The sequence below is a fragment of the Chionomys nivalis genome, chromosome 2 (genome assembly GCF_950005125.1).
Source record: "Chionomys nivalis chromosome 2, mChiNiv1.1, whole genome shotgun sequence".
Classification (NCBI taxonomy): domain Eukaryota; kingdom Metazoa; phylum Chordata; class Mammalia; order Rodentia; family Cricetidae; genus Chionomys; species Chionomys nivalis.
This window is the reverse complement of record NC_080087.1, coordinates 78,908,544-78,933,761: the sequence shown is the minus strand read 5'-3', so window position 1 is coordinate 78,933,761 and position 25,218 is coordinate 78,908,544. Positions and strand designations below refer to the sequence as shown.

The window sequence follows — 25,218 nt, the reverse complement described above, 5'->3', positions numbered from 1 at the left end:
GGTCTCAACCCTGACTCTGGCCTTTGTCCTGCTTAAAGCCCCTTCTGGCTCCACCCCAGAAAGTCCAAACTCCTCAGCCTGGAGTTCATAGCCCTCCTGGGCAGCCCTATCCAAAAGAACTTAGCCCAGAGTGTTTTGAAATTTGTGACCCTGTGACGGAGGATCTCAAGTTGACCTCCCTGCCTGCCTTTTCTCTCCCTTCCTATTCTTGTTTTTTTTTTTTTGGGGGGGGGGGATGATAAGGTCTCACAATGCACCTTATGTGCTCTAACGCTTAGCAATCCTCCTGCCTCCATCTTCAACAGGGTCATATTCCACTATTCCTTTATATTAAATGGCCACCTGTGTCTGGTGACAACCACAATGGCTGGCACCTGAGGACCCAGCGCCCTTCCCTGTGAGCAGCCTCAGGCTACTCCCACCACCACCACCCCCTTCCCTTGGGTTTGATCCCCTAATGGCTCTGCTCCATTCCCACCTTCACCACGGAGCCTTAAAGGGGCCTCCAGGTTTTGGGTGACTTGATGAGAACAGCATTCCTCCCCCACCCCCGCCCCGTGCCTCCCGAGTTGGATGGAACCACCCTAGCAATGCCACACTGGCACCAGGAAAGGAACCTGGGAAGCCGGCACAAGCAAAGAGCGTCCATGCCTCCAGCTCAAGCCCAGAGGGACACCTGACATGATGGTGCAGAGCAAGCTGGGGGGCAGCGCAGAGTGGCAGAGTTCCAACTCCTGCCTCTTGGCAGCACAGGAGTACAGAGTCATCTGGGAGAGAGCTGTTTCTTAGCAGACCTCTGGTGGAAGGGTCCCACTCACCTCTTCCAGACCCTAGGACAGGGTCATCGGAGAGAAAGAGCGCAAGATGAACCCAGACAGAACCTGAGCTGGCGCCTCCTGAGAAAGGAACAACTATGCCAAAAAAAAAGTCTTTATTAAACTCATGTGTGCACACGTGTACACACACATACAGGTGTGTACACTCAGGCCTGGGGCACCACCCCATAGAGCTGATGGGGAAGTAACTTCTGCTTTTCATTACAACTGTAGATCCACCGGGGCCGGACGAACGCCAGGGAAGGGTTGTCCATCAGGGCCTGGGGGAGAGGGGTCCACACGGGATAGAGTATCACAGGACAGAGGCAACTCGAAAGTGGGCTGGGGTTCCCCATCTCTGCCCCCGCCCCAACCCAGGGCTCACCTCCTCAAAGACGGGGTCCCACTCCTGGGCTGTGATAACGAACTGGACACGCTCGCTCATGTAGTCCTCAAGCTCACTGGTGGGAGAGAGGAGGTTGTGGGGAGGGCTGTGAGCAGCCTGCCCACGCTCAGGAGAGTTGCACTGTCCGCTAAAGCACCGTCTTTCCCTTGTCTCTCTTGCTGAGATGCTGAGATCTGTATTAAAATTATCTTTAATAGCCCCAACTCTGCTTGAGGAGGACACCATGACACAGTGGCCTTCAACACAGACCTAGACGTTCTCCACTACAGTGGGCACTGTCTTATCTCTGCTTTTTCTCTTTTCTTCCTGCTCTTTTTTTCTTTTTTTAAAGCCTGGCATATGCCTCTGCCCCCTGAAGCTGCCGGCCCCTCGCACAGCAGCCCGACAGGTCACACCAGCAATGCCCACGGTGCTAACCCTCTCTCAGAAGGTGTGGACGAAGAACAGCCCTCCAGGGCCATGAGGCACAGTGGACAGGGCTGGCACCTGGCTTCTGCAGCCTATGTCATCATCCTACAACCCACACCCTCTAGTCAAGTTGCCAGCCTGACCGTGGACCCACCACTAACCCACAACTGACCCATTAAAAGCAGTCACATATCGGATGAGCTTCCTCCTCTCGTCCCCAGGGAACTCCCCATAAAGGAAGAAGTGCTTGCCTTGGAAGAAGTCTGTGGGAGGGATGAGAAAAGGAAACATGAGGCCCCAAATCCCAGGCACTGACTAGGACTGTTGAGTACTTGGGAGCAGAGAGGAAGGTGGAGGTGCCCAGTCGAGGATAAGGTGCTCACAGAGTGGGAACCGAGACTAGGAAATTCTCGTCTAGCTCCAAGCAAGCCAGCAGAGGCTCCTGCGTGCCTTTGCCTGGCGCTAAGCAGAAGCTGAGACACACAGCCGCGGTCCTCACAGTCAGGTCACAGCCACCCAGAGGCAGCCACACTTCACTTCAGCTGTTTTTCTGGCTTCTGAGCTGATTTCCTTCCCATCTTCACGTGACTTCCCAGGTCACTGACTCACTGTTTTCATTCTGGGAGTTTGGGGGTTCAGAGTACTTTCCTGCCACCGCCCACAACCCAGGAACTGGCCCTTACAGTGACTCAACCTCCCCTCCCCTTTTCTTCTCTCCTGCCCTCCTACCGCCCTTTCCTCTTCCTTCCTTCCTTCCTTCCTTCCTTCCTTCCTTCCTTCCTTCCTTCCTTCCTTCCTTCCTTCCTTCCTTTCTTGATTTTATTATTATGTATATAGTGTTCTGCATGCCTGTATGCCAGAAGAGGGCACCAGATCTCATTATAGGTACCTGGAAGACACCATGTGGTTGCTGGGAATTGAACTCATTACTCTGGAAGAATAGCTAGTGTTCTTAACCTTTGAGCCATCTCTCCAGTGTCGTTCCCCCCCCCCCCCCGACTCCTTCCTTTTTCAAAGGTCTTAGTAGTCCAGGTTGGCCTCGGCCTCCTGAGTGCTGGGATTCAGGCATATGCCACCATACCCAGCTCTCCTATTCTTGACCCCGGGAGGGTCAGACACCCTTCCACACCCTGCAGTTTTCCCTGTCTTCTGGCTCTATTATCTTCAAAGCTCTCTAGCAGAGTGTGGTAGCACATATGTGATCTAAGAACTTGGGAGGCTGAGGTAGAAGGAGAGCTACAAGTGTGAGACTAACCGGGGCTACCTGAGACTGTCTCAAAAACAAAACAGAAAAGACCACACACACAGACACACAGCATTGGCTTAACATTGCCAGCAATGAGTGTTAAACAATGTGCCCAGCTCTCGGAGGTCATGAGCAGCAGGACAGTTAGGAGAGCCGAGTTTGGTGGCAGGGTGGGGAGTCTTGAGGTCGCTTACACTGGGAGGGTCACCACACAGTAAGGTCACACTGGTGAAAGCAGGAAGCTGTCGGCAGCAGCAGGTGAGAGGGAGCCACTGGAAGGGGAGCACTAAGGCAGGGAGCCAGGGAGCAGGAGGGGTAGGACACAGCAGTGACACACAGAAGTTAGGGGTCCCCAACCTGGCAGCTCTGGAATTGGCAGGTCAGCCTCAGTGTCTGTATTCTCGTCTGTGGAGCCAGCATACGGGTCCTCGCCATTCTCCCCTGGAGCTGGGGGCTGCTTCTGCTCCCTCTGCTTGGCCACCCTGGAAGGTCAAGGGTTGTGAAGGGTGAGCACTCAGGGAGCAGACACCTACACCCAAGGCTAGGCCGCACCTACCCAACCCAGCCTACCTCCTCAGCTCATCCTCCGTGTCCCCGGAATCTTCCGCCCCATTGTCCTGTCCTTCTGCCAGTAGTAACTCAGTCAACAAGCTTGTTCTCTGGAAAGTCTGCTAACAGCCTCAGGATGGCACCCGAGAACACAGCCTCAGCTGCCCTCTCCTTCACCCCGTTCATCTGGATACAACCCTTTTCCCTCACACCCAGAAATCTAGACCCAAGCCCTTCTCCCCCAGACCCAGGAGTTCAGCCCCACCCCTCCTCCCTCAGACCCAGAGGTCCAGGCCCCAGCCCTCCTCCTCCCCACAAATAGGAATACAGACCTCCCCCTCACTCAGACTCTAACCTGACTGTTCCCCCTCAGTGTCACTATTGTCCTGGGGTCCTGGTGAGGGTGCTTTCGTCTCTTTTGGAGCTGGTGGTCTTTTTGGTGAGCTAGGTCCTGCTGCCTGGGTCTTGGCTTTGGCCTGGGGCCGCTGAGGAAGGAGGGCTGGGTGAGTTCAGGGGCAGTGTGAGGCTGTGGACAACCAGGAGGGGCAGAAGCGGGAGGCCCAGGTAGCACAGCCTGGTCAGCTCCCAGACCTCCTGACCAGGTAGGGGCATCAGACCTTATGGGGAAGCTTGGGAGTTTCATCTTCACCGCCCTCACTGGGAGAGTCCCCCTCGTCCTCACTGCTGGAGCCAGGACCTGCCATGAGGTACCTAGGGGAGAAATCGGCCTCAGGCACAGAACTAAGAAAGAACTGGGGGCGGGGAGCAGTAGGAATCCACTGTCCCCGCCCCCTCCCCAGCACCAGAGAGGTCCACAGCATGCCAGGCAGCTCAGCCACCCACAGACTCTTTCCCTCTTGGGGAAGATCTGTCTGTCCCATCTGAGAGAGGAAGAGGAATGGGAGCCTGTCTTCCCTTTGAGACTCAGAGGAGGAGGGTGAGCAGTAGGGAGAACTCAGGTGGAACTCTGACTCTGGGGTTCTTGCACCTGTACACTTAGCCAATACCAGAGAAAAGCGACGTCTGCACTAACCATTCACAGACTTGCTAATTACCTGCTAACAGCATGGTTAGGTCTCACATGGCACCTACACAGTGCTGGTTACAAACCATCTAGAGAGGATTCAGAATGTGAGAGGAGCTGGCCTGGTGGGCCGTCTGCAATCCTACTACTCAGAAGGCTGAAGCAGGAAGATTGCAAGTGCAAGGCTTGCCTGGGCTACAGAGTGAACTCAAGTCCAGCCTAGGTAACTTAGTAAGACCTCCCTCAAAATAAAACCTGAGCCGGGCGGTGGTGGCGCACGCCTTTAATCCCAGCACTTGGGAGGCAGAGGCAGGCGGATCTCTGTGAGTTCGAGACCAGCCTGGTCTACAAGAGCTAGTTCAGGGACAGGCTCCAAAACCACAGAGAAACCCTGTCTCGAAAAACCAAAAAAAAAAAAAAAAAAAAAACCTGAAAGGAAGACTAGGAATACAGCTCAGTGGTAGAGCCCCTACCTAGAATCCCCCAGAGAGGGGCTGGGTGTGGCTCAGTGGTAGAGCCCCTGCCTAGAATCCCCCAGTGAGGGGCTGGGTGTGGCTCAGTGGTAGAGCCCCTGCCTAGAATCCCCCAGTGAGGGGCTGGGGTGTGGCTCAGTGGTAGAGCCCCTGCCTAGAATCCCCCAGTGAGGGGCTGGGGGCGTGGCCCATGGTAGAGCCCCTGCCTAGAATTCCTCCAGTGAGGGGCTGGGGTGTGGCCCAGTGGTAGAGCCCCTGCCTAGAATCCCCCAGTGAGGGGCTGGAGTGTGGCTTAGCAGTTGCTTAGCATGTGGGAATCTTTAGGTTCAGTTCCTAGCAACACACACACACACACACACACACACACACACACACACACAAGTGAGGCTGGAGAAATGGTTCAATGGTTAAAGTTTGTACTGCTCACAGAGGACCCAAGTTTGATTTCCAGCACCCACATCTAGCGGCTCACAACTGCCTCCAACTTTAAGGGATCTGACACCATTGGCCTCTTCAGGTACCTGAACACACACATGCATACCCCCACACAGATATATAGTCATACACATAATTAAATAGTAATACACTTCTTTAAAGTATGTGGAAAGATATGCACTTTTTATGTAAACACTGCGGTTCTGTATAAGCAACTTGTGTATATGCATATTTTTAAAGATTTACTTATTTCTATTTTACATGTATCAGTGTTTTCCTGCATGTATGGCTGAACATCATTATGTGTGCCTGGTGTCCACAATGACTAGAAGAAGTCATTGGATACTCTGAGACTGGAGTTACAGACAGTTGTGGGCACTGGAAATTGAACCCAGGTCCTCTGGAACAGCAGCCAGTGCTCTTAACCACTGAGCCATCTCTCCAGCCCCAACCATCTTCAGAATTTTGATCCTCAGTATTGTGTGTGTGTGTGCATGCATGCATGCGTGTGTGACTGTGTATGTGTGCTGAAACCAGGCCCCACTCTGACACACATGTGGGATAAGAGAGCCCACGAACACCCTCACATTCGTTCAGGGTGATCACTGGAGCGGTGATTGATGCTAAAGCTAGATAACTAGCTCTCAGGGGTGTGTGGATACCAAACGCAATGTGGAGTCCACTGCCTCCTCCAGGTCAGCTGACCCACCACCTTGGTCCTGCTGACACAAGTATGCCAGGTTGAGCCCTACTTCTGAACTCACTCAAGCGACCTGTGACCCAAGTCTCACCTCAGCCCTTGGATCCGACCGCTCTTCTCCAGATCAAAAGTCTCCCTTTCTCCTGCTGTTGGCAGCCCAGTGGTCTTCCACTTCCCACTGCATCCTCGGGGGTGGATATGGCTGCCTATGCCTGCTTTTCTGCAGCCCAGCATGCCCTATGCCTGCCTACTACACATGCTTCTCATCCTGCAAGATTCTCCCTCCCTGTGGCCTTCCTGAGCTCCCCGAGCTGGGTCCTAACAGTTCTGACACTGGAGTGAGAGACGGTTAGTGCAGGGCTCAACATCCAGGTCCTCATTTCAGTGACACCTCTGCCTGGCACCCAGTGGAGGCTTCAAGACCAGTTCTGAACAGCAGCAACCCGCAGTGTCCTTTCCCTTCTATACAATACAGTTGTCACAGAATCTGTGACCCACCATCTGCAGGCCCTACACTTCTCGCTGAAACCAGCTCATGCTGGTTGAGATCATCTGAGCTTACCTAGCTGGCCCCAGGCTCTGCATCGCTCAGCTCTGGGCTGAGAGCAGGTGTATGAGCTGCCTGGTGGGGGGCATAGTGAGGCCTTACCTCCGGGAGGGCAGCCGGCGCCGCATCCGGTAGCAGTCCAGCACCCACTCTTTCCGCACAATACTGCCTCCGAGGCCCAGGACCTGGCTGTACTTGGGAGTGTTGGCAAAGGCACAGCTGGGGGGTGCAATATAGGGATGTCAGACGTGATCTGACCAACAAATGGGACAGGGCGAGAGATATGGGGCTAAGGGAAGGAGGCAGAAAGCAGAGAGAGCCAGGCAGCCTCCAGAGAACTAAGGAGGCAAAGACAGACAGACAGACAGACAGACAGAAGGAAGGAAGCAGGGAGGGAAAGGGGGTAGTATTACAGGGACAGAATGAAAGCGAGAGGGCGCGCAGGGCAGCACAGGGAACGGGTGGGTGGCACAGAGGGACAGAGGCCTACATGAGATGTGTGCTGTCCGGAGTCCAGTCTGGCCGATACTTGGCCCCCAGCTCCAGGGCTTTGTCCCGCAGCTCTGAGCGGAAGGGGTTCTGGAAGCCACTGAGCACCACCACCACACCCTGCAGAATCTTCCCCAGCTCCTGGGGGCCAGCTCGGGCCACCCTGGGCTCAGAGCCTTCTCCCTGGGGCGTCCCTGGGACCGCCTTCTGTGATGGGGCAGAGGCTGGAGCTCCAGCTGGGGAGCGACTAGGAACAGGCACTGTGGAGTCAAAGAAGAGAAGTTCAGTGGTATCCCTGGGGCTGTGCACCCAGCACCAGCTCCCCACTGCCCTTCTTAGATGGCAGGGTCAAGACGCCCAGCCCTTCCCTTTCGACACACAAGCCTGGGTCTCTGCAGAATTAAGGAACCCAGATTGCTTACGTTTGGGTCTCTTGAGGGCAGGTGGCCCCGCTGAAGGTTTGCTGGGAGGCTTCCTGTCTTCTAGGTTCAAGTCCAGTTTCCTCTTCCCTTTGGGAGACTCCTGAGGTTGAGGAGGCAGGGATGGGCTGAGGCTTCCAGCTTCTCTCATTCCCCATACCCCAGTGTCTGAGGACCTCACCTTGGAAGAGCTACCCAAAGCCTTGGAGACCGGAGAGGCCGAGGAGCCTGCGTTTGAGGCCTGCAGTGTAGCTGCTGCATAGCTGGGTCCCGCTGGGTCACTAGCAGAGACTACAGAGGGAGACAGTGAACCGAGGATAAGAAGGCAGGGGCAAGGACACTCTAGCACCTCTCACCAGGTATCCTGTCACTCCCACACCCAGGGGGACCCAGGGTCTAGACCCTCCTCCTCAGACCCAGCAGGCCAGGCTCCAGCCTTCCTCCCTGGACAAGCATTGCCCCAGACCCAGGGATCTAGCCACGCCCCTCAGCATTTAGGCTTCCTTTTGTTAAGATAAGTCAGGTATCATTCAGTCTATGCTGAACTCAAACTTTCTTCCTACCCGAGGAGGACCTCCTGCCTCATCTCCCCTGTGCTGAAGCCAGGGCTCCATGCTAAGTGAGCACTTTGTCAGCTCAACCCCACACGCACCTGAAGACGTCTTGTTGATGCGACTAAAGAAGAGAGCCCCTGGTTTTAGGGAATTGGCACTGTCATCCTCCTCTTTCACACGGAACTGGCCGAGCTTGGTCACTGTCACCTTCTAAGGTCCCGCAAGGTCAGTGCTGTGGGAAAGCTGTTGACGGGCAGGGGTGGAGAGGCGGGGAGAAGGTTCTGGGGATGACAGGTGCTGCTTACCTGGGATGGAGCCTCCACCTCCTCTTTGTCTGGAGGGCTGTGAAACCTCACAAAACTCAGGCCATAGGGTGAGTCCTGGAATGGGAAGTTTCTGGGTAGGACAGAGCTAGGCTCTCATGTCCCTTCACAGAGGGAAGCCCTTGCTAGCTCAGCTGTAGCAGGTGCCCAGGGAGGCGACCATGATGATAACATTAAACCTCACTGCACCCTAACTGTAGACAAGATCAGGGCTCAGTCCTCGACCTGCACTGACTCTTTCACCTTCACTGTAAATGGAAGTCAGGTTGTGGGCAGCGAGTCCACTTCCACGTGCTCTATCTCTGTCTGGAGCCACTTCTGCGATGCAGAACTGCCTAGGGCTCTTGGCTCCTCTGTTGTCTGGATGCAGAACTAGAAGGGAGGCACCTGAGTTCCGGGCCCCAGTGTGATGGTGACAGAGATTAAACACTAATGGGCCTCCATTCACCCTCTAACACTCCCTCCAGAGAACTAAGCTGCTTGTCACTGAAGGACCTCAAACCCATTGCTGGGAACACAGAGATCACAATCCGACAGGGGCAGCAGCTGTCCACTCCTCCCAGCTCTCCAGACTCAAGACGGGCCCCTCAGGCACCCCCTTCCCTGGACCGTTTCTCTGCTTCTGCACTAAGGTACCTTGCTGTATGGCTGGCTGCACACAATTTTAACACGATCCCAGCGCTTCTCTGCTGCGGCCCGGACTAACTTGTCAGGTCCAAAGAAACGAACGCGGTTGGGATTTGAGCCACTTCGACTCTCAGAAGGGGACATGAAAGAGGAGGTCACCAGAAGGACCTAGGTAGGAGACAACATAATGAGTGAGGAACAGAGCTAGATGACAATACAGAGGACCACATGCCCTAAGGAATCCCAGCAGAAGAGTCTCAGTGAGAGGCACAGGATTCAAACGAGTCAGCTCAAAGGCCGGGAGAATTACAGGATGCCAAAATAAGAGACCCAAATCCCAAGATGGAGAGAGCAGCGTCAATTATTAAGTGATGCTTCCCTGCCCACACCACAGGCAGGGGTGGCCCTGTGCAGTCAGCTTGGGTGGCAAAGCATCTGAGGACCAGCTGTGCCTTACTAGGCTCTGCCAAGAGGGGGAGCTAGAGAGGACGCAAGCTGCAGGTGATGGGCGGTCTACTCCAGATCCTTAAGCCATACCAGACGAACACAGTTTGCAGCATCCAACACTAACCCCTCTCTCGGTGACACACCTGCTCTTTAGGATGTGTTTCAGCCCCATGACCCCTCTACACCGTGACAGATGTGTCCATCCTTCCAACCTGCCTTCTATTCCTCACTCCAGGGGTGACAGCTGCCTGCCTTTTTCTCACCAGACCCCAATCTTACAGTAACAGTTGGTAACTACATTCTTATATTAAATTCTGTCCACAAAAATAATGGACATGGTTTCTGGCTCCAGGTCATGGCAGGGCCACCACAGAGGCAAGAATGTGGGTAGCCCCGTCTGAACTACTTCGTGAAACCTTGATTTGAAAAATAAACAAGCCAAGTTGGGCAATGGTGGTATATACCTTTAATCCTAGTACTTAGGAGGCAGAGGCAGGGGGAATCTCTCTGAGTTTGAGGCCAGTCTGGTCTACAGAGTGGGTTCCAGGAGAGCCAAAGCTATCCAGAGCAACCCGGTCCCAAAAAACAAACAAACACAGAGTTCAAGGAAATAAATGCTGATATGGACAGCAGATGAAGGAACAAATGACAATCAAAATTGGCCAACTAGGTCTGGACAAAGAGAGAGCTATGTGCCCAACACAATGGACTAAATCCAGATTGGCCCAAGCAAGCCCACCCTTCTGCCAATGGCTGGACCATGATACAGCTCTGACCAATCACACAGGGGTTCTGGGAAAGACTTTTCTTCCCTTCTTAAAGAGAGGTGAGAGCCAGGTGGTCGTGTGTGTGTGTGTGTGTGTGTGTGTGTGTGTGTGTGTGTGTGTGATGGGGGGTGCAGCCCTGTAATTCTAGTACAAGAGGCTGAGGTAAGAAGTTCACAAGCTCAAGAAGGTCTGAGCGACACAGTGAGAGGGAAGGGGGAGGGTGTGGCTCAGCTGGTGTTTGCCTCAGACAGGCAGCTGGAGTTAAATCACTTGTACAGCATAAAACTGGATGTGGTCCTAAACACTTGTAATCTGAGGTGGAGGCAGGAGGTTCAGAGGGCAAGGTCACCCTTAAACATAGCTGGGTTCAAAGTCAGCGAAGGAGCGGGTTGGGGAGCCAGGAGTGGTGACATACCCCCTAACCCGCACTTGGGGTGTTGGCAGCAGGTGAGTGTGCAAGGCCAGGCTTAATAACATAGTAAGTTTGGGGCAAACCTGGGCTACATAAGACCTTTTCTCAAAAAAATCACAGGGAGGGGCAGAGGATGCAGGGAGGGGAAGAGGGAAGAGGCATAAAGGAGAGGGGAGGCCAATCCAGGGGATGAGAGCCACAGTATTTCTTCCATGCCACCTCCTGTACTAGCTGCTGCCAAAGCTACTGATGCTCGATGGAGTGACGTCACTTCTGACCACTGGGCCAAACCCAAAATGAAAGCTGTCAATCAAGGCCCCTCCACATCACCAACTGTCAGATAGAAGCTGGGTCCGCCTAAAGCTAGCCGTTCTTCTTGAGGAGAAAACCCATTTGCTTCCTGATGCTGTAAGCAATGTTCAGCTGGTTCTTTGGTTGGTTGTTTGTTTTGTTTTGAATTTCATTTCTTTTCTGACATACTGTAAAATTTAAAATTAAAATAATTTACTGAGGTAAAGGAGACTATAACAATATGCTTCTTGGTGCACAGCTCTGATTAGGGAAAGGAAACAAGGAAGACAGATAATCACACAGAGTACTCACTGGCCTCCACTCCACTGTTGCAAAGGGCCAGATTCTGAACTAAACTGCAGGGCTGGATTTCTCACAAAGGGAGGGGGTGAGGAAGGGAAATGCAACTGGCAGTAAGAGCTGCTACCAACACTCAGTGGCGAGGACCCCCAAACCTCTCTTCTATTCACTGGAAAGGGGGACCACTCCGGTTGTCACACTGCCTTTAGGCTTCCAAAGGTAACCTCTACTCTCTGGTCTGGGCCACCTCCAACTCTGATGAATTTCTTCTGTACAATTTCTTCTACTGGGGATGAAGGTTAAGCCTTCACACATGCTAGACAAGTGCTCTCTACCACTGAGCCATGCCCCCAGCAGCTCCCTGGGGGATTCTAGGCAGGAGAGCTACCACTGGGACTGCATCCCTAGTCCAAGGGTTATTTCCAGTCCTGTAATCTATGACTTCCTTCCACTTTCTATTGAACAGGAGAAACCAGGCACCAGGTATATAATGAGACAGACCACAAAGGAATTGTAGGCACAAGCACACAGAAACGGAAAAGTGCCGTCGGGACACTCTTGGCTCCCACTGACGACGTCTAAGCAAGCACTCTACCACAGATCTATATTCTCAGTGCCATCCCCATTTTTCTTTTGTTTTTAATTTTGAAACTTTTGGCCACGTTGCTCAGGCTGTCCTCAAATACTCTACATAGTAGCCCAAGCTGGCCTTGAAGTTGCAAACATCCTCTCTCATCCCCCAGAGTAGTTGGTATTACCACCAAGCCTGTCTCTCTTTGCACAATCTGGATGGAGGAGGAAAAAGCATGCTGACTTTGCAGGAAATGGTGATGCTGCTGTGTGCTCTGGACTTGACCTGGAGGAGGAAGCAACCTTGACTGACTATCCTCATCCCCCTGTTTTCTCCTTTCTCTGCTCTTCCAGCTGTCTCTAGTTCCTACATGGAAATCAAGTATTGTAAGCCTCTGAGCTTTGATTCCGTTGTGACTAGCATTTACCAACCTAAGATTTGAGTACAAGTTCAATTCAAAATTTTGCATTACTGTAGCTTTCTCCAGACCCTGGGAAGACAAAGGCCTGAGCTGGCCACACCACCTTCTAGAGGGGCAACACTGAAGAAACACTCACACACAAAATGGGACAGTTTAACTAAAAAAAAAATACACCATATTCTATTTTTGCTATTATGAAGTAAATTCTGATCTATGTTTTGCAAAGAGAAGCAGTAAATTTTAAGGATTTATTTTACTTGTAATATGTGCATGTGGCTTTACTACAAGTGTGGCAGCCCCTGGAGCTGGGCTACAGATGGCTGTGGGCTGCCTGACACTGGTGCCGAGAACTAACTCAGGTCTTCTGCAGGGAGAGCAGCAGTCTCTCTTAACCACTGACCCGGCTCCACAGCTTTGCAAAGAACTGTTTTGTACTAATACCAAAATCTGTTCACTTACCATATCATTTTGAGAATAAAAAATGGTTTTGGTGCAGGCACCATCATTCTGGAAAATGGATCTTGCAGAGCAGAAAACACAACCTTATTCTCGGCAAGTAGGGCATGACTCAGTGGTAGAGTGTGTGTCTAACATGTGGAGGACCTTGCATTCCCATACACACCAGTGGGCATGAGGCACATGCCTGCAATTCCAGCACTCAGTCAGATGGGGCAGGAGGATCAGGGGTTCAACACCAAGCTCACTACATAGTGAGTACAAAACCAGTCTGGGCTACATGAGACCCTATCTTTAAAAAATGGAGGGGAGTCTCTATTTGTAGCAGGCACAACTCTTGTGGGATATTTTGATCACATTCTGACGCCTCCAAGGCTGCTAATAAAAATCCGCTTTGAATTAGAGGGTGGACCTACCAGCTGACCATAGTTAACCATAGTAATTTTGGAGGATTGAGGACAGATAGAGACAGGAACTAGTAGGGTAGGGCTAAGAGAGGGTCTTGGCTACTTTTGGATGAAGAAACAAGAGAGAGAGAGGTGGTCACTGGTTGCTTCTGCGCTATGTCTCTGATCATTTAGGTTCTTACCTGGATATCTGACTCCCAAGTTTCTACTGTTAAAGAATAATTAGATAAACACATCACACAACTGTCTATGTAGTCTGTGCAGTAAAGACCAAGGCTGGTATAATCTGAACTCTCAAGTCCCAGAACCCCACCGCCCCCCCAATTCCCCCGACACACTAATTTTCACGGAAAGAAAACATCTTGTAGAAACTGGCTTAGACTTAGGACTTGTCAATTCTATCAGGGCAAGTTTAATTTTTACTTTCATTTCACTAGTAAACCAGTAAGCTAATACTCTGAGCTATACTGAATTCCACCAGTCAAAACAGGACCTGTGAGGCTTGGTGGACTGGACCTTACAGTCCCAGCTGAGGGAGGCCGAGACAGGGGAACTGCCGGGGCAAAAGGAGAGACCCATCTCAAATAAGTAAAAAGTTAAAGAATCAATCACAAAGAACCATATTCTGTCTCAAGTAGACAGGCTACCAGTGGTGATAGACATTGTGGAACCCCAGTTCCCAGGCCACCTGTGAGAGACTTGGCAACCTGACAAAAGCAGCTATGCTCAGGCTGCAACTAGATTTTACAACCAGAGAGCCTCTTGCTCCTTTTCAACCTGGCAGCCCGGCCCTTCCCTGACAATCAGCCCCATCCTGTGCTTACTACCTCCTCAGCACCTGGAACCCTCCAGGTTGGCTGGGTGGCTCCCCCACCCTCGAGTAAGCACGGGGGACAGTGATGGAGATATGGGGACATCAGTGTTTCCCAGCTCTGCTTACCTCATAGTCCTGTTCACCAGCTGTGGCCCCTCCAGCCGAGCTGCCCACCAGCACCTCTACAAAGGCTGAGCCGTCGTTCCCAATGTCTATGCTGTGTATCTGCTCCTCCTTCTCCAACTGTAGGGCAGAGAAAGGCCACCCTGAGTTCCACCCTGGCCTGCTTTGGAACAGGGGACAGAAAGAGATGATATCCACCTGGGCTATCATGTGCCCTGGAATGTCACCTACGTGTCAGCAGGAACCAGAACTGAGTAGCGTCATTATGTCTCTGACAGACAGGCTGGGACAGGACAGGGAGCAGAATTCACTGAATGAATGCTCACACCCCACCCACACCGTACACTTGCTTCACCAACACATCTCCATACCCCCACCTCGACCACTGCCTGTCATGTAACTCTCCTCGGTGGCAATAGCCAAAGGTATAGCTGGGTTGTCATACAAAGGACACAAAGAGGTTCCTGGACAAACTGATGCATGCTGGGGCTCCTTGGGTTCTGCTCATCACCAAGCCCTACCCTGGAATCCTAGCTATGTGCCCTTGCTTCCTCTATAAACTGAGGGCTCACCAAGTCAAGGATCTGCCATAGAACTAACTCTTTGGAGGTCACAGCACACAGTAGACACCAGCGGCTGTCAGCCAGGCATTATTTTAATATTGGTGACTCCTGTGACCTTACCTTCACTGGAAAAGCTCTGGAGGATTTGGTGTGGCACTTAGGTCCAGCAGGAGAATCAGTTTTTTTGTTTGTTTTTGGAGGTTCTTCTTGTTGTTTTGTTTTTTTGAGACAGGGTTTCTCTCTGTAGTCCTGCTATCCAGGAACTCCCTCTGTAGACCAGGTTGGCCTTGAACTCAGAGATCCTCTGCCTCCTGGGGTAAAAGGTGTGCACCACCTTTGCCCAGCATATGACTCTTTAAAGTGCAGAAAAGTCAGTCAGGACTGGAGCCATTTTTCTGAGATAGCCTGAAGGCTGCCATCCAGGTCAAAATGAGACTGTCGTTTTCCTTTTTTAAAAGTTTATTTTATCATATGTGTATGAGCAATTTGCCTGGATGTAATCTCTGTACCATGTGCTTTCCTAGTCCCTGCAGACGCCTGGAATGGGTGTCAGATCCTCTGGAACTGGAGTTAGATAGTTGGGAGCTGCCATCTGGGTGCTGGTAATCAAACCCTGGCCCTCTAAAAGAACAAGTGCCAGGCAGTGGCGCACGCCTTTAATCCCAGCACTCGGGAGGGAAATGCGGGAGGGACTCTTTGAGTTCAAGGCCAACCTGGACTACAGAGCAAGTTCCAGGACAGTCAGGGTTGTTACCCAGAAAAACCCTGTCTTAAAAAGCAAAACAAAACAAAACAAACAAAAACAAAACAAAACCAACTTGCTGACCTGTTTCCATTTTCTGAAACATGGTCACTGTAGTCCAAGCTACACAAACCCAAAGCTGAGATAACAAGCACGGGCTACAGCAGCTCCATTTTCACATGCTAATTTTTAGTTTTCTTTCAGTGTGTGTGTTGGGGGTGGGGACACGACAGACAGGGTCTCATTTTGTAGCCCAAGCACACCTTGGACTTGTGGGGATCCCCCTGGCTCTGCCTCCTAGGTGCTGGAATTGCAGGTAGGAGCCTCTCTGCTTGGCCTGTTTCCTTTGACTAGAGTGGTTTTGTCAGGTGCTGGCCTAGAAAAGCCCCAGGCTTTCTACTGAATCTGTTATCTAGGAGCAGGAGCATTACTGGATACTCATTATTCACTGACAGAAAGCTGTTTATGAAGACTCTCACCAAAGGACCTGTGGCTCCGGCCCGAGGGCTGCAGGCACAGAAAGAAAGGTGTATGGGTGTAGGCAGGCAGGATGGGCAACGGAAGTCTCCTGCTGTCCCGTCTGGGCTCTTTTATAGGTCCTAGGATGAAGACTTATGATGGCCCTCAAAGGTGCCTAGTCTTGGGCTTCGGACGTAGTCCAGTTGGTGGAGTGCTTCCCTAGGATGCAGGAACCCTGAGTTCAAGCCCCAGTAACGCATAAACAGACATGGTGGAGCATGTCTGTAATTTCAGTACTCTGCGTGTTGAGTCGCTGAAATGAGAAAACCACATTTGCTCACTCCTACCCGACCTCAGGCGAATACTGAGGTCAGCCTGACCGTCAGGTATGCACAGAGCTCTACGGGAACCAGAACTCCGGCGCCTTCACTCTGCGTGGTGACACTGCTGTGCCATAATCTTATTAAAGTACACGTCCTGTCACGCTTGCTAGCAGCCATCACAGCCCATGTTAACGGATGGCTTTACCTTTACAATGCCCTGCTCACTCAGCTCGGGGCCTCTTAGACATGTGATCACGGGAGTGCGTGCTCCCAGCTGGAACTCTGGCTCAGTGAAAACTTCAAACTCAAAGAGTTCATCCTGCTCTCCTTCCCCCAGGTGAGAACTTCCTGAAGAGGATCAGAAGTTCAAGGTCAGGGCTGCAGAGATGGCTTAATTGCCAGAGCTCCTCAAACCCACAGGAAGTTCGTAACCTCACATAACCCTAGGTCCCCAGGGACCTGATGCCTCTGCAGGCACCTGCACTAAATGCACCTACCCCTCAGACACATACTTAAAGATAAAGCCAATCTTTTTTGACTGCCTATCTACTGCCACCTGACCCTGACCTCCTCTGCCATTCTAATCCAGGCACTGTTTCTGAGAAGTGTCCTCAGTTGAAAAGGGGGAGTAGTGGTGATATCCCTCCCATAGAAAGCTAAGATGCCCCAAAACAAAACCAAGGCCAGCTGGGCCTTCAAGCGCAGCTACTTGGGAGGTGAATCCAGAGTTCGAGGCCTGCCTGGGCCACAGAGTGCGTTCAAGAGCAGACGGGGTAACTTAGCAAGGCCATGTTTCAGAGAGCGGGGCTGGGATGTGGGTCAATGGCGAAGTGTTTGTCTAGCCTGCACAGGGCCCTGGGCCCAATACTCAGCACCACATAAGACAACAAAGCAAAAGTGAGTGCTCACGTCATTAACAGTGGAAACAATGCAAAACCTACTCTTCCACCAGGGCCGCCAGGGCAGGTGCTGCAATCGCCTCCTCTGCACAGGCGAGCAGCCTCGGGCAGGAAGTGGTTGTGCCACAGCTGTGCAGGCAAAGCCCAAGAGAAAGACGGCCAGCTGTCACCCACAGCACTGTTCCTGGGCCCACAGCACTGCACGCAGAGAATGTAGGCCAGCACAGAACCTTCTGGACACTGAGCCCAGCTGACTTCCTGTATGCTCAGCCATTCTTCTCCAGCTACATCACCCGTCTCACATCCAAGAAGGCTGAGGCGTCCGGCTCAGGGCTTTCGCACCGGCCACCCCAGATCCTGAAATACTCTGGCTCAGGGCCTTCGCACCCGCCAGCCCAGAACCGGAAACTCTTCACATCTTGCCACTGCCCATGCCTTCTTTCTGAGCAAGAGTCAGACGTCAGAACTTCAGACCAAACAAAGTGGCACCGTCGCCCCCACTAATTGTCGCTGCCCCTGCCCCCATGCTGGGGATGTTCGGGGGTCTTGCACACACCACACAGAGCTCTACCACTTGGGGCTTATATACTTTTGTTTTTTAAACACTGGGTCTCATGTATTCCATGGAGGCCTCAAGCCTCCTACATAGCCAGCAATGTCCTTGAAGTTTTAATCCTGACTCCCTCTCTTCTGGGTTAATGCAGTGCTAGGGATCAAACTCAGTACACGTCCAAGTAGGCTGCACAAACGGCCCAACCTCGTAGCCTATACTTGCATTGTACTTTTCTAATTTTCCTAGGTAGACATGATGCATGATGCCAATGAGATGGGCACAGAGGGTGGGCAAAGCTGAGACAGCTGGTGCAAAAGCTGCCCTGTGTGCGTAGTTAAAAAGAAAGACGGGGACTGGGGAAAGGCCCGGTGGGGAACGTGCTGGCCTAGCATGCAGGAGGCAGCACAGCAGGATGGGGTAGGACGGCCACAAGCTTCAGGCCAGCCTAAGGTAGAGAGTGAGACCCTGTCTCAAATATCAGGATAGTGGTACACACCCATAATCTCAGCAGTCTGGAGGCAAGAGGATCACAAGTCAAGGCCAACCTGAGCTGCACACAGTGAATGCCTTTCTCAAAAAGTGAAGAGCTGAAGGAATGGCTCAGAAGTAGAGAGCAAGACCCTGTCTCCAAACAAAACAACAAGGGGCTCTGGAAAGACGGCTCAGTGGCTAAGAGCAAAGGCTGCTCTTCCAGAGGGCCCGAGTTGGTGGCTCACAACCAGATAATAGGATCCAATGCCCTCTTCTGCACACATGCAGTTTGTACATGCAGAAAAGGACCCACGTACATCAATAAGTAAATCTTAAGAAATAAAAGAATTAAAAAGTTTTAAATATGGAAAAAACACAGCAAGTGTAGTAGCTCACGACTGAACTCCCAGCACTTGTAATGTGAAGGCTCAGAGTTGGAGGCTATACAACGAGACCCTGTCTCAAACAACAATTACAAAACCAAGCATGATGTGTTCCAGCGTGCCATTGACACTCAGGTGATACTCCAGTATTCCAACTGGACCTGTCCCAGCACCCCCTCCAGGACAGGCGGGGTCGGCAAAGAGACTGAACTCCCTGGCTGGAAGCAGGTGACCAGCTGGGCACAGAGTAGCCACGGCTGACAAAAGAGGTGTGTGGAGCTGACACAAGGCGAGGGCTGAATTCTGTGTGGCAATACCAATGTTGTGTAACAGTGCTCAGAGAACACCCAGGGAAGTAGGAGAGCACACAAGGCTCTACTGTCTTCTCCCTTGTCCCTGCAAAGGAACTAGAGCCAGCACTGGAAGAACTCAGAGTTACCCACGAACTGGCAAGTGCTAAGTGCAATCCGATTTTCCCAGGGGTCTCTGACGTGATGGAATCTAACCACTTGTTTATCCCCTCTCGTTTATTCTCAACAGGAAACAAGGAGCCTGTGAATACCTAAGTTGGATCCTTTCTTCTGCAGAGGCCCTGGTGGCTCCCATCTCAAACAGCCCTTTCCTACTAGCTCTGGTCCTATTTTGCTCACTGGCCTCCTTGGCCTATCTCTCATGTGCCAGATGGATGCAGCCTGCTGACCTGTCTATCCCCTCCCTGTGGATGCACGGCCTCCTCTGCTCAAAGTCCCCAGACTCCAGGCTGCAGAAATGGCTCAGTGAGCAAAGATGCTGGTCTGACAACCCACAGCGCAAGGAAAGAAATGGCTCCTGCAAGGTGTCCTCTGACCTCTACAGATGTACACACGTGCAGAGGTGTGTACACACTCGTGTGCGCATACACACACATATTAAATAAATGTAGTTTTAAAAAGAAAAGTTCACACATTTAATCCCAGCACTCTGGAGGCAGAGGTGAATTCTACGAGTTGGAGGCTAGCCTGGTCTACATAACAAGTATCAGAACACTCTGTAGAGTGACCCTATCTCAAAAATGTGAAAATAAATATTATTTTTTGTTTTGTTGAGCCACCAGTGGTTAGCCAGGCAGTGGTGAAGCAAACCTTTAATCCCAGCACTCGAGAGGCAGACGCAGGCGGATCTCTGTGAGTTCAAGGCCAGCCTGGTCTACAGAGCGAGTTCTAGGACAACCAGGGATACAGAGAAACCCAGTCTCAGGAAAAAAAAAAAAGTTACCATTGGGGCTGGAGATGGCTCAGTGGTTAACAGCATTTACTGCTCTTGCGGAGGATTGGGGTTTGGTTCCCAGCACCCACATAGTTTATAACCATTCCTAACTCTGCTTCCAGGGGATCCAATGCCTTCTTCTTCTTCTTCTTCTTCAGTTTTTTTTTTTTCTTTCTTTCTTTCTTCCAAAGACAGCATTTCTCTGTAGCTTTGGAGCCTGTCCTGGAACTAGCTCATGTAGATCAGGTTGGCCTTGAACTCACAGAGATCCACTCTGCCTCCTGAGTGCTGGGATTAAAGGCCTGTGCCACCAACGCCTGGCCTGACCTTGAATTTCCGACCCTCCCAAGTATTGGGCTGACAGGTGTGCAGCACTATGTCCAATTTATGAGGTAACAGGGTCCAAACTCAGGGCCTGGAGTGTAATAGGCGAGCTCTCCTCCAGCCCTTCACACCAGGCCTTGCAGTACACTGGGCAGGCTCTCCAGTCCAGCGACCACCAAGGCTCCGGGTGTGAACATGTTTGTCACATACTGCCCACTGCTGTACAGACCCAGCACCGCAGTGCTGACTATGGAAAGCTCCTAACACACACTTGTGGAATAAGTGAATGAGTGAACTAATGATGCTACACTCGATCTCAGCTGAAAGCTGAAAAGTGATGAGCCACTCCAAGCATCAATGTCTACACCTCTGTCTCGGGTCCCAGTAGGACTTTTAATTGCCGCCCAAATTTTCTTTTACATTTAATTATGATTTATATGGGTATTTTGCCTGCATGTATGTCTGTGCACCACGTGCCACAGAGGCCAGAAACGACATCTGATCCCCCGGAACTGTACAAAGGTTGTGACACACATGGGTGCTGGGAGTCACACCCAGGTCCTCTGAAGGTGCATCTCTCCAGATGGACACTCATTTCTTTAAAGCACGCGAGCCGTGTGATGTGGAGGTCAGAGGACAACCTGTCAGTCAGTTCTCTTCCCACAAACTGGGGTCCACTGAGCCATCAAGGGAGCCTCTTAGAACTCCCAAAGTCACGCCCCAAAGAAAACACATGCACTTCCCAAGCTGCTTCCACTCTGGATTCTGCCTCAGTCTTTTCCAAACAGTCCTGCGCTTTACCTGACTCCCTAGCTCTCCTTCCTGTCTCTTCTGCCTCCAGTCTTTCAGTTCCCACCAAGCGCTCTTACAGAACTGAACATCATTTCCTGGAGAGGGGAGTGAGGGGGGTGTCACCTGATCGTAAGCAGCCCGAGGAATCACTATCCCATAATGAAACTACCAGTCCCTCCCTTTATATCAACTCCCACATGTTGACAGAAGACTTCTGCAGACATTATGTCATCAGGTTTTACAGCCACCCCAGCCTTGAGTGTCTTTATTCTCAATAGGTACATTTGGAGAGATGAAAAACATTTGCCTGAGGTGGAGTGAGTAAGAGGGAGAGCTAGAATTTGAATCCAGATCCCCAAACTAAATAGTAAGCAACCTGGTTCTCACACAGTTTAAAGGACAGGCTCTCGGTTGCATAATTTTCACCAGGCCTCAGTTTCTTTATCTGTAAAATGGGGATAATGACAGTCTGTAGGTCATGGGGCTTTACGAGGATGGAATGAATCAAGCCATGTGAGGTGGTTAGGCTGCTGACTGGCAAGTTATAATGGTGCATGACATTAGTTCTCATTACCAGTCTCTGGTGAGGGATTTAAGAGATGCTTAAATCTAACACTGGCCAGGAAATGTCACGGATCTATGTTTGTTTGTTTAAACTTCTCTATAATCCTCAAAAGGCTTTGTAAGTCAGAACTGCTAAGCAAAGAGGCCACAAATACACTCAGTGTTAGTGACAGTCTGGTAAGCCTGTGCCCACCAAAGTCCTTTCACCTAGCGTCCCTCGACTCAGAAGGGAGGAATGTGTGTGAGCTGGGCACAACGGCTGTGGTGACGGCTGGGGGCTGTAGCTCAGCAGTGCACACAGAAACAACACAGACCGACAAAACTGTCACAAGCACGACACTCAAGAGTGGGCTGCCTTAGCTGTCATCCATGACACTCAGATAAGACACATGGCCACCACACAAGTGGCAAAGGGCAGGTGCTTAAGAGCATCTAATTCTCTTCTCCAAACAACTTTTTTAAGATTATTTTTATCAGCTAGGCGGCGGGGGTGCACACCTTTAATCACAGCATTCGGAAGGCAGAGGCAGACGGATCTCTGTGAGTTAGAGGCCAGTGTGGTCTACAGAATGAGTTCCAGGACAGTCAGGGCTGTTACACAGAGAAACCCTGTCTTGAAAAATAAAATGAAAAAAAAAAAAAATTTTTGCCATTTTTAATATGTGTAAGGCCAGCAGCATCAGGTCCTCTGGAGCTGGATTTACAGGCTGTCGTGAATCACCAGTGGGTGCCAAGAACTGAACCTGGTCCTCAGGAGAGCAGCTTGTGCTCTCAGCCACCGCGACAGCTCTAGCTCCCCAAATTTTCTGTTCCTTTCAAAAACTTTTTTTTTTTTTTTTTTTTTGGTCATTTGAGACAGGGTTTCTGAACTCACTCTGTAGACCAGGCTGGCCTCGAACTCAAGAGACTGGTCTGCCTCTGTCTCCTGGGTATTAAGATTAAAGATATGAGCCATCACGCCCAGTTTTAGAAACAGACTCTTAGGCCAAACAAACATTACTATGTCTTGATCCCGGTACTTGAGAAGCAGTGGGGAGGGGAGTGTTGGAAGTTTGGGGCCAGCCTATGCCACACAGTGAGCCCATCTTTAAAAAGTCACACATGCTCCACACCCTCCCCAAGGAAACCTGCAGAGCTGTGGTTTGGTTTCAACCAGAACATTATAAAACACACTCAAAGACCAGGTGTGGAGATCTGCTTGGGGGATCGGGACATCACGAGTTTCAGGCTAGGGGAGAAACTGGTGGCCAGAGTTAGACTCAGAGAACCAGAACACGCACAGTAGGAGGAGAAAAACAACTCCCACAATTGTCGTCTGATCTCCACATGCACGATGCCATGGGACTTGTGTGCTCATACACGTGCACACAAAAGAAACGGAAATACAAATTTAAAATAAAAAAGCAGTCAGAAAGAATAAATTTAGTCGGTCAGTGGTGATGCATGCCTTTTATCCCAGCACTCAAGAGGCAGAGAGAGGTGGATCTCTGTGAGTTGGAGTCCAGTCTGGTCTACAGAGCAAAGTGAAAGAAAGCCAGGAGGTTGTGGCTCACACCTTAATCCCAGCACTCAGGAGGCAGAGGCAGACAGATCTCTGAATCTGAGGCCAGCTTGGTCTATTGAGTGAGTTCTAGGACAGCCTGGACTCTTTAGAGAGAGCCTGTATCAAAACCAAAACAAAACCTGAACAGTCAAACCAAAAAGTCAGTCAGCTGGCTTGCTTCATTCACTTACTAATTTCATGGTACTAGGGATAGAGTCAAGGGTCTCACGTGTTCCAGGCAAGCTGAGCTGCATTCCTAATCCTTTTGCTAGTAGTCCCTGTGATACTAACTACTTTTTATTTTTGAGACAGATTCAAAGTTGTCCAGGTTGACCTTGAAACTAGTAATCCTCCTGTCTCGACTTCCCAAGCAACTGGGATCCCAGGCCTGAGCCATCAGCTCCTTCAACTTTGCCCTCAATGTAATGAAACTGATTTCCGTAGACACCCTTCATGGTCCTGCTGACACAAGAAACATAGTAAAGACCGACACTGTCCCAGCTGAGGAAACAGGCCCAGGGGTAGAATCAAGCTACTCAGAAGCACCCACTGACTCCTGGTCATCTCTGGGCTTGGGGCACCGGTGGGATTTCAGCTTCTCCACTTTCCAGGCAACTTAGTTGAGCAAGCACTTTCTCTACCATAGAAGAGAAAACGACTCAACCTACAGCCAGCTGGCTTGGGAATGAGACCTGGGGACGCACAGCCCTGGGAGGAGGAGGTGGGAAAGGGCGGCATCACCTGTAGGACCACAGAGATGGTCTTCTCGCCTGCCTTGGCTGCGCGCCACTTCCGGTAAGTGTCGGCCTTGAGAAGGTTTTCTGCACAATGGGTCTGCAGACAAGAGTAGAAACGTGGAGATTCGTTAAATAAGGCTTATTTGAAAAAATTAAAATAATTTGCCGGGCGGTGGGGGCGCACACCTTTAGCCCCAACACTCGGGAGGCAGAGGCAGGAGGATCTGTGTGTTCGAAGCCAGCCTGGTCTATAGAGCGAGTTCCAGGGCAGCCACGGCTACACAGAGAAACCCTATCTCGAAAAACAAAAACAAAAAAAGAAAAAGAGAAAGAAAAACAAATAATAAAAGTAAAATATTGTCGAAAAGCTAGCCGACTCTCCACACTTAACTTCCTGCCAGTTTCCCCCACTACTGACACACCTTGCCCGAGTTTTCCTCAGTTTCTCCCGCTAGAAGTGGCCCAGAACCCCGTTTTTCCTTACTTCTCCGGGACTTCCACAGTGGCCCCAAACTTGCCCCTGCCTGCCCATCTCCCCCGGATGCACGTCCAGCCTCCAGCCCGCAGCCCCCTCGGAACGCCACCAAGTTCCCCTCCGCACTTGCCAAGTCCTCAGCCTCCCTCAGAAAACCCCCTGTCTTCCCGACGCTCCCACTTCAGCCCCTCACCGAGTCCTGGCTGCTGCAGGACACGACGTGGCGGAGGCTGATCTCCGGCATGTCCACAGCCGTGGACGTGCTACCGACCACAGAACGAAAAAGGGTTCCTTCCAGCAGGGGGGCCCCAGGAGAAGGTTGAGGGGCGAGCGCGCCCTGCACGGGACTCAGTGCGCAAGCGCGCGAGACTCGGGCCTTTCAAACCGCGGCGCGCCGCGGCGCGCGTCAACACTGCGCACGCTCGGATGGACTTCGCCAGAGCGAGGCGCCGGGTCCCCTTAGCAACAAGCTTTTCCTCCGACCCCGCCTCTCTCTGATCCCACCACTCTCAGGCCTCGCTTCTCGATGACGTAGGGACCCGGCTTTCTGGGAGCCTAGCAACAGGAGCGGCCTCAGTGATTGGGTCTTACGTGAAACTTGCTCTGCTCATTGGACCGTGCGGTTACCAACCAAACTGAAGCCTTAGAAACGCCGGGGCTTGCTGAGAGTTTCCCGGAGGCTGCATCCTGCTTGCAATATGATCCCTTCCACCTGTTGATGCGGACACGCTCTGTTCCCCTTCTCGCTCAAAACACAGACAGAAAGACAGACAGACGCGCGCGCACACACATGGGCGAGCGCACCGAGACAGACAGACAAATGATAAGACGGAGATCTCAGACCTTTCTTAGCCCTTGGCCTGAGACCAAGAGAGAGGAAGAAAGATCTTAAATAAAACACAAAACATGTTCCCAGCACACACGCGCGCGCAAATACACACACACACACAGAGAGAGACAGAGAGAGAGAGAGAGAGAGAGAGAGAGAGAGAGAGAGAGAGAGAGAGAGAGAATAGGTTGCAGAGAGCACTCAGACCTATGTTAGCTCTTGATCTTACACCAAAAGCGGGAGAACAATCTTAAATACAAATTATGCACCATCTACACGCGCTCCGGCGCAC

The 25,218-nt window shown here is 51.5% G+C and overlaps 1 protein-coding gene across 2 annotated transcripts; it reads right to left on the bottom strand.

The window, feature by feature from the left end:
* Positions 1-916: 916 nt before the first annotated feature.
* Positions 917-24,445, bottom strand: Xrcc1 (X-ray repair cross complementing 1). Of its 2 annotated transcripts, none has more exons than XM_057761463.1 (17): positions 24,291-24,445; positions 23,627-23,719; positions 14,028-14,144; positions 9,025-9,183; positions 8,371-8,445; positions 8,164-8,275; positions 7,693-7,802; positions 7,515-7,614; positions 7,094-7,352; positions 6,706-6,822; positions 4,042-4,135; positions 3,780-3,909; positions 3,446-3,500; positions 3,233-3,357; positions 1,802-1,892; positions 1,201-1,276; positions 917-1,096 (listed from the first exon to the last, which is right to left on the bottom strand). In XM_057761463.1, exons 1-17 carry the CDS (start codon positions 24,339-24,341, stop codon positions 983-985), a joined length of 1,878 nt encoding a protein of 625 aa, XP_057617446.1. In that variant the 5' UTR covers positions 24,342-24,445; the 3' UTR covers positions 917-982. The 2 variants fall into 2 exon arrangements, with proteins under 2 accessions (XP_057617446.1, XP_057617447.1); XM_057761464.1 differs by having other exon boundaries at positions 3,446-3,497.
* Between the last annotated feature and the right edge of the window lie 773 nt (positions 24,446-25,218).

Bases quoted from the DNA above. Each gene is read 5' to 3' on its own strand.
- Xrcc1 (XM_057761463.1), bottom strand. From the start codon at position 24,341: ATGCCGGAGATCAGCCTCCGCCACGTCGTGTCCTGCAGCAGCCAGGAC. The intron at 4,136-6,705 runs GTAAGGCCTCAC...TTTCTCCCCTAG, and splicing joins CGCCGGCTGCCCTCCCGGAG to GTACCTCATGGCAGGTCCTG. The intron at 1,097-1,200 runs GTGAGCCCTGGG...CCTCTCCCCCAG, and splicing joins GGGACCCCGTCTTTGAGGAG to GCCCTGATGGACAACCCTTC.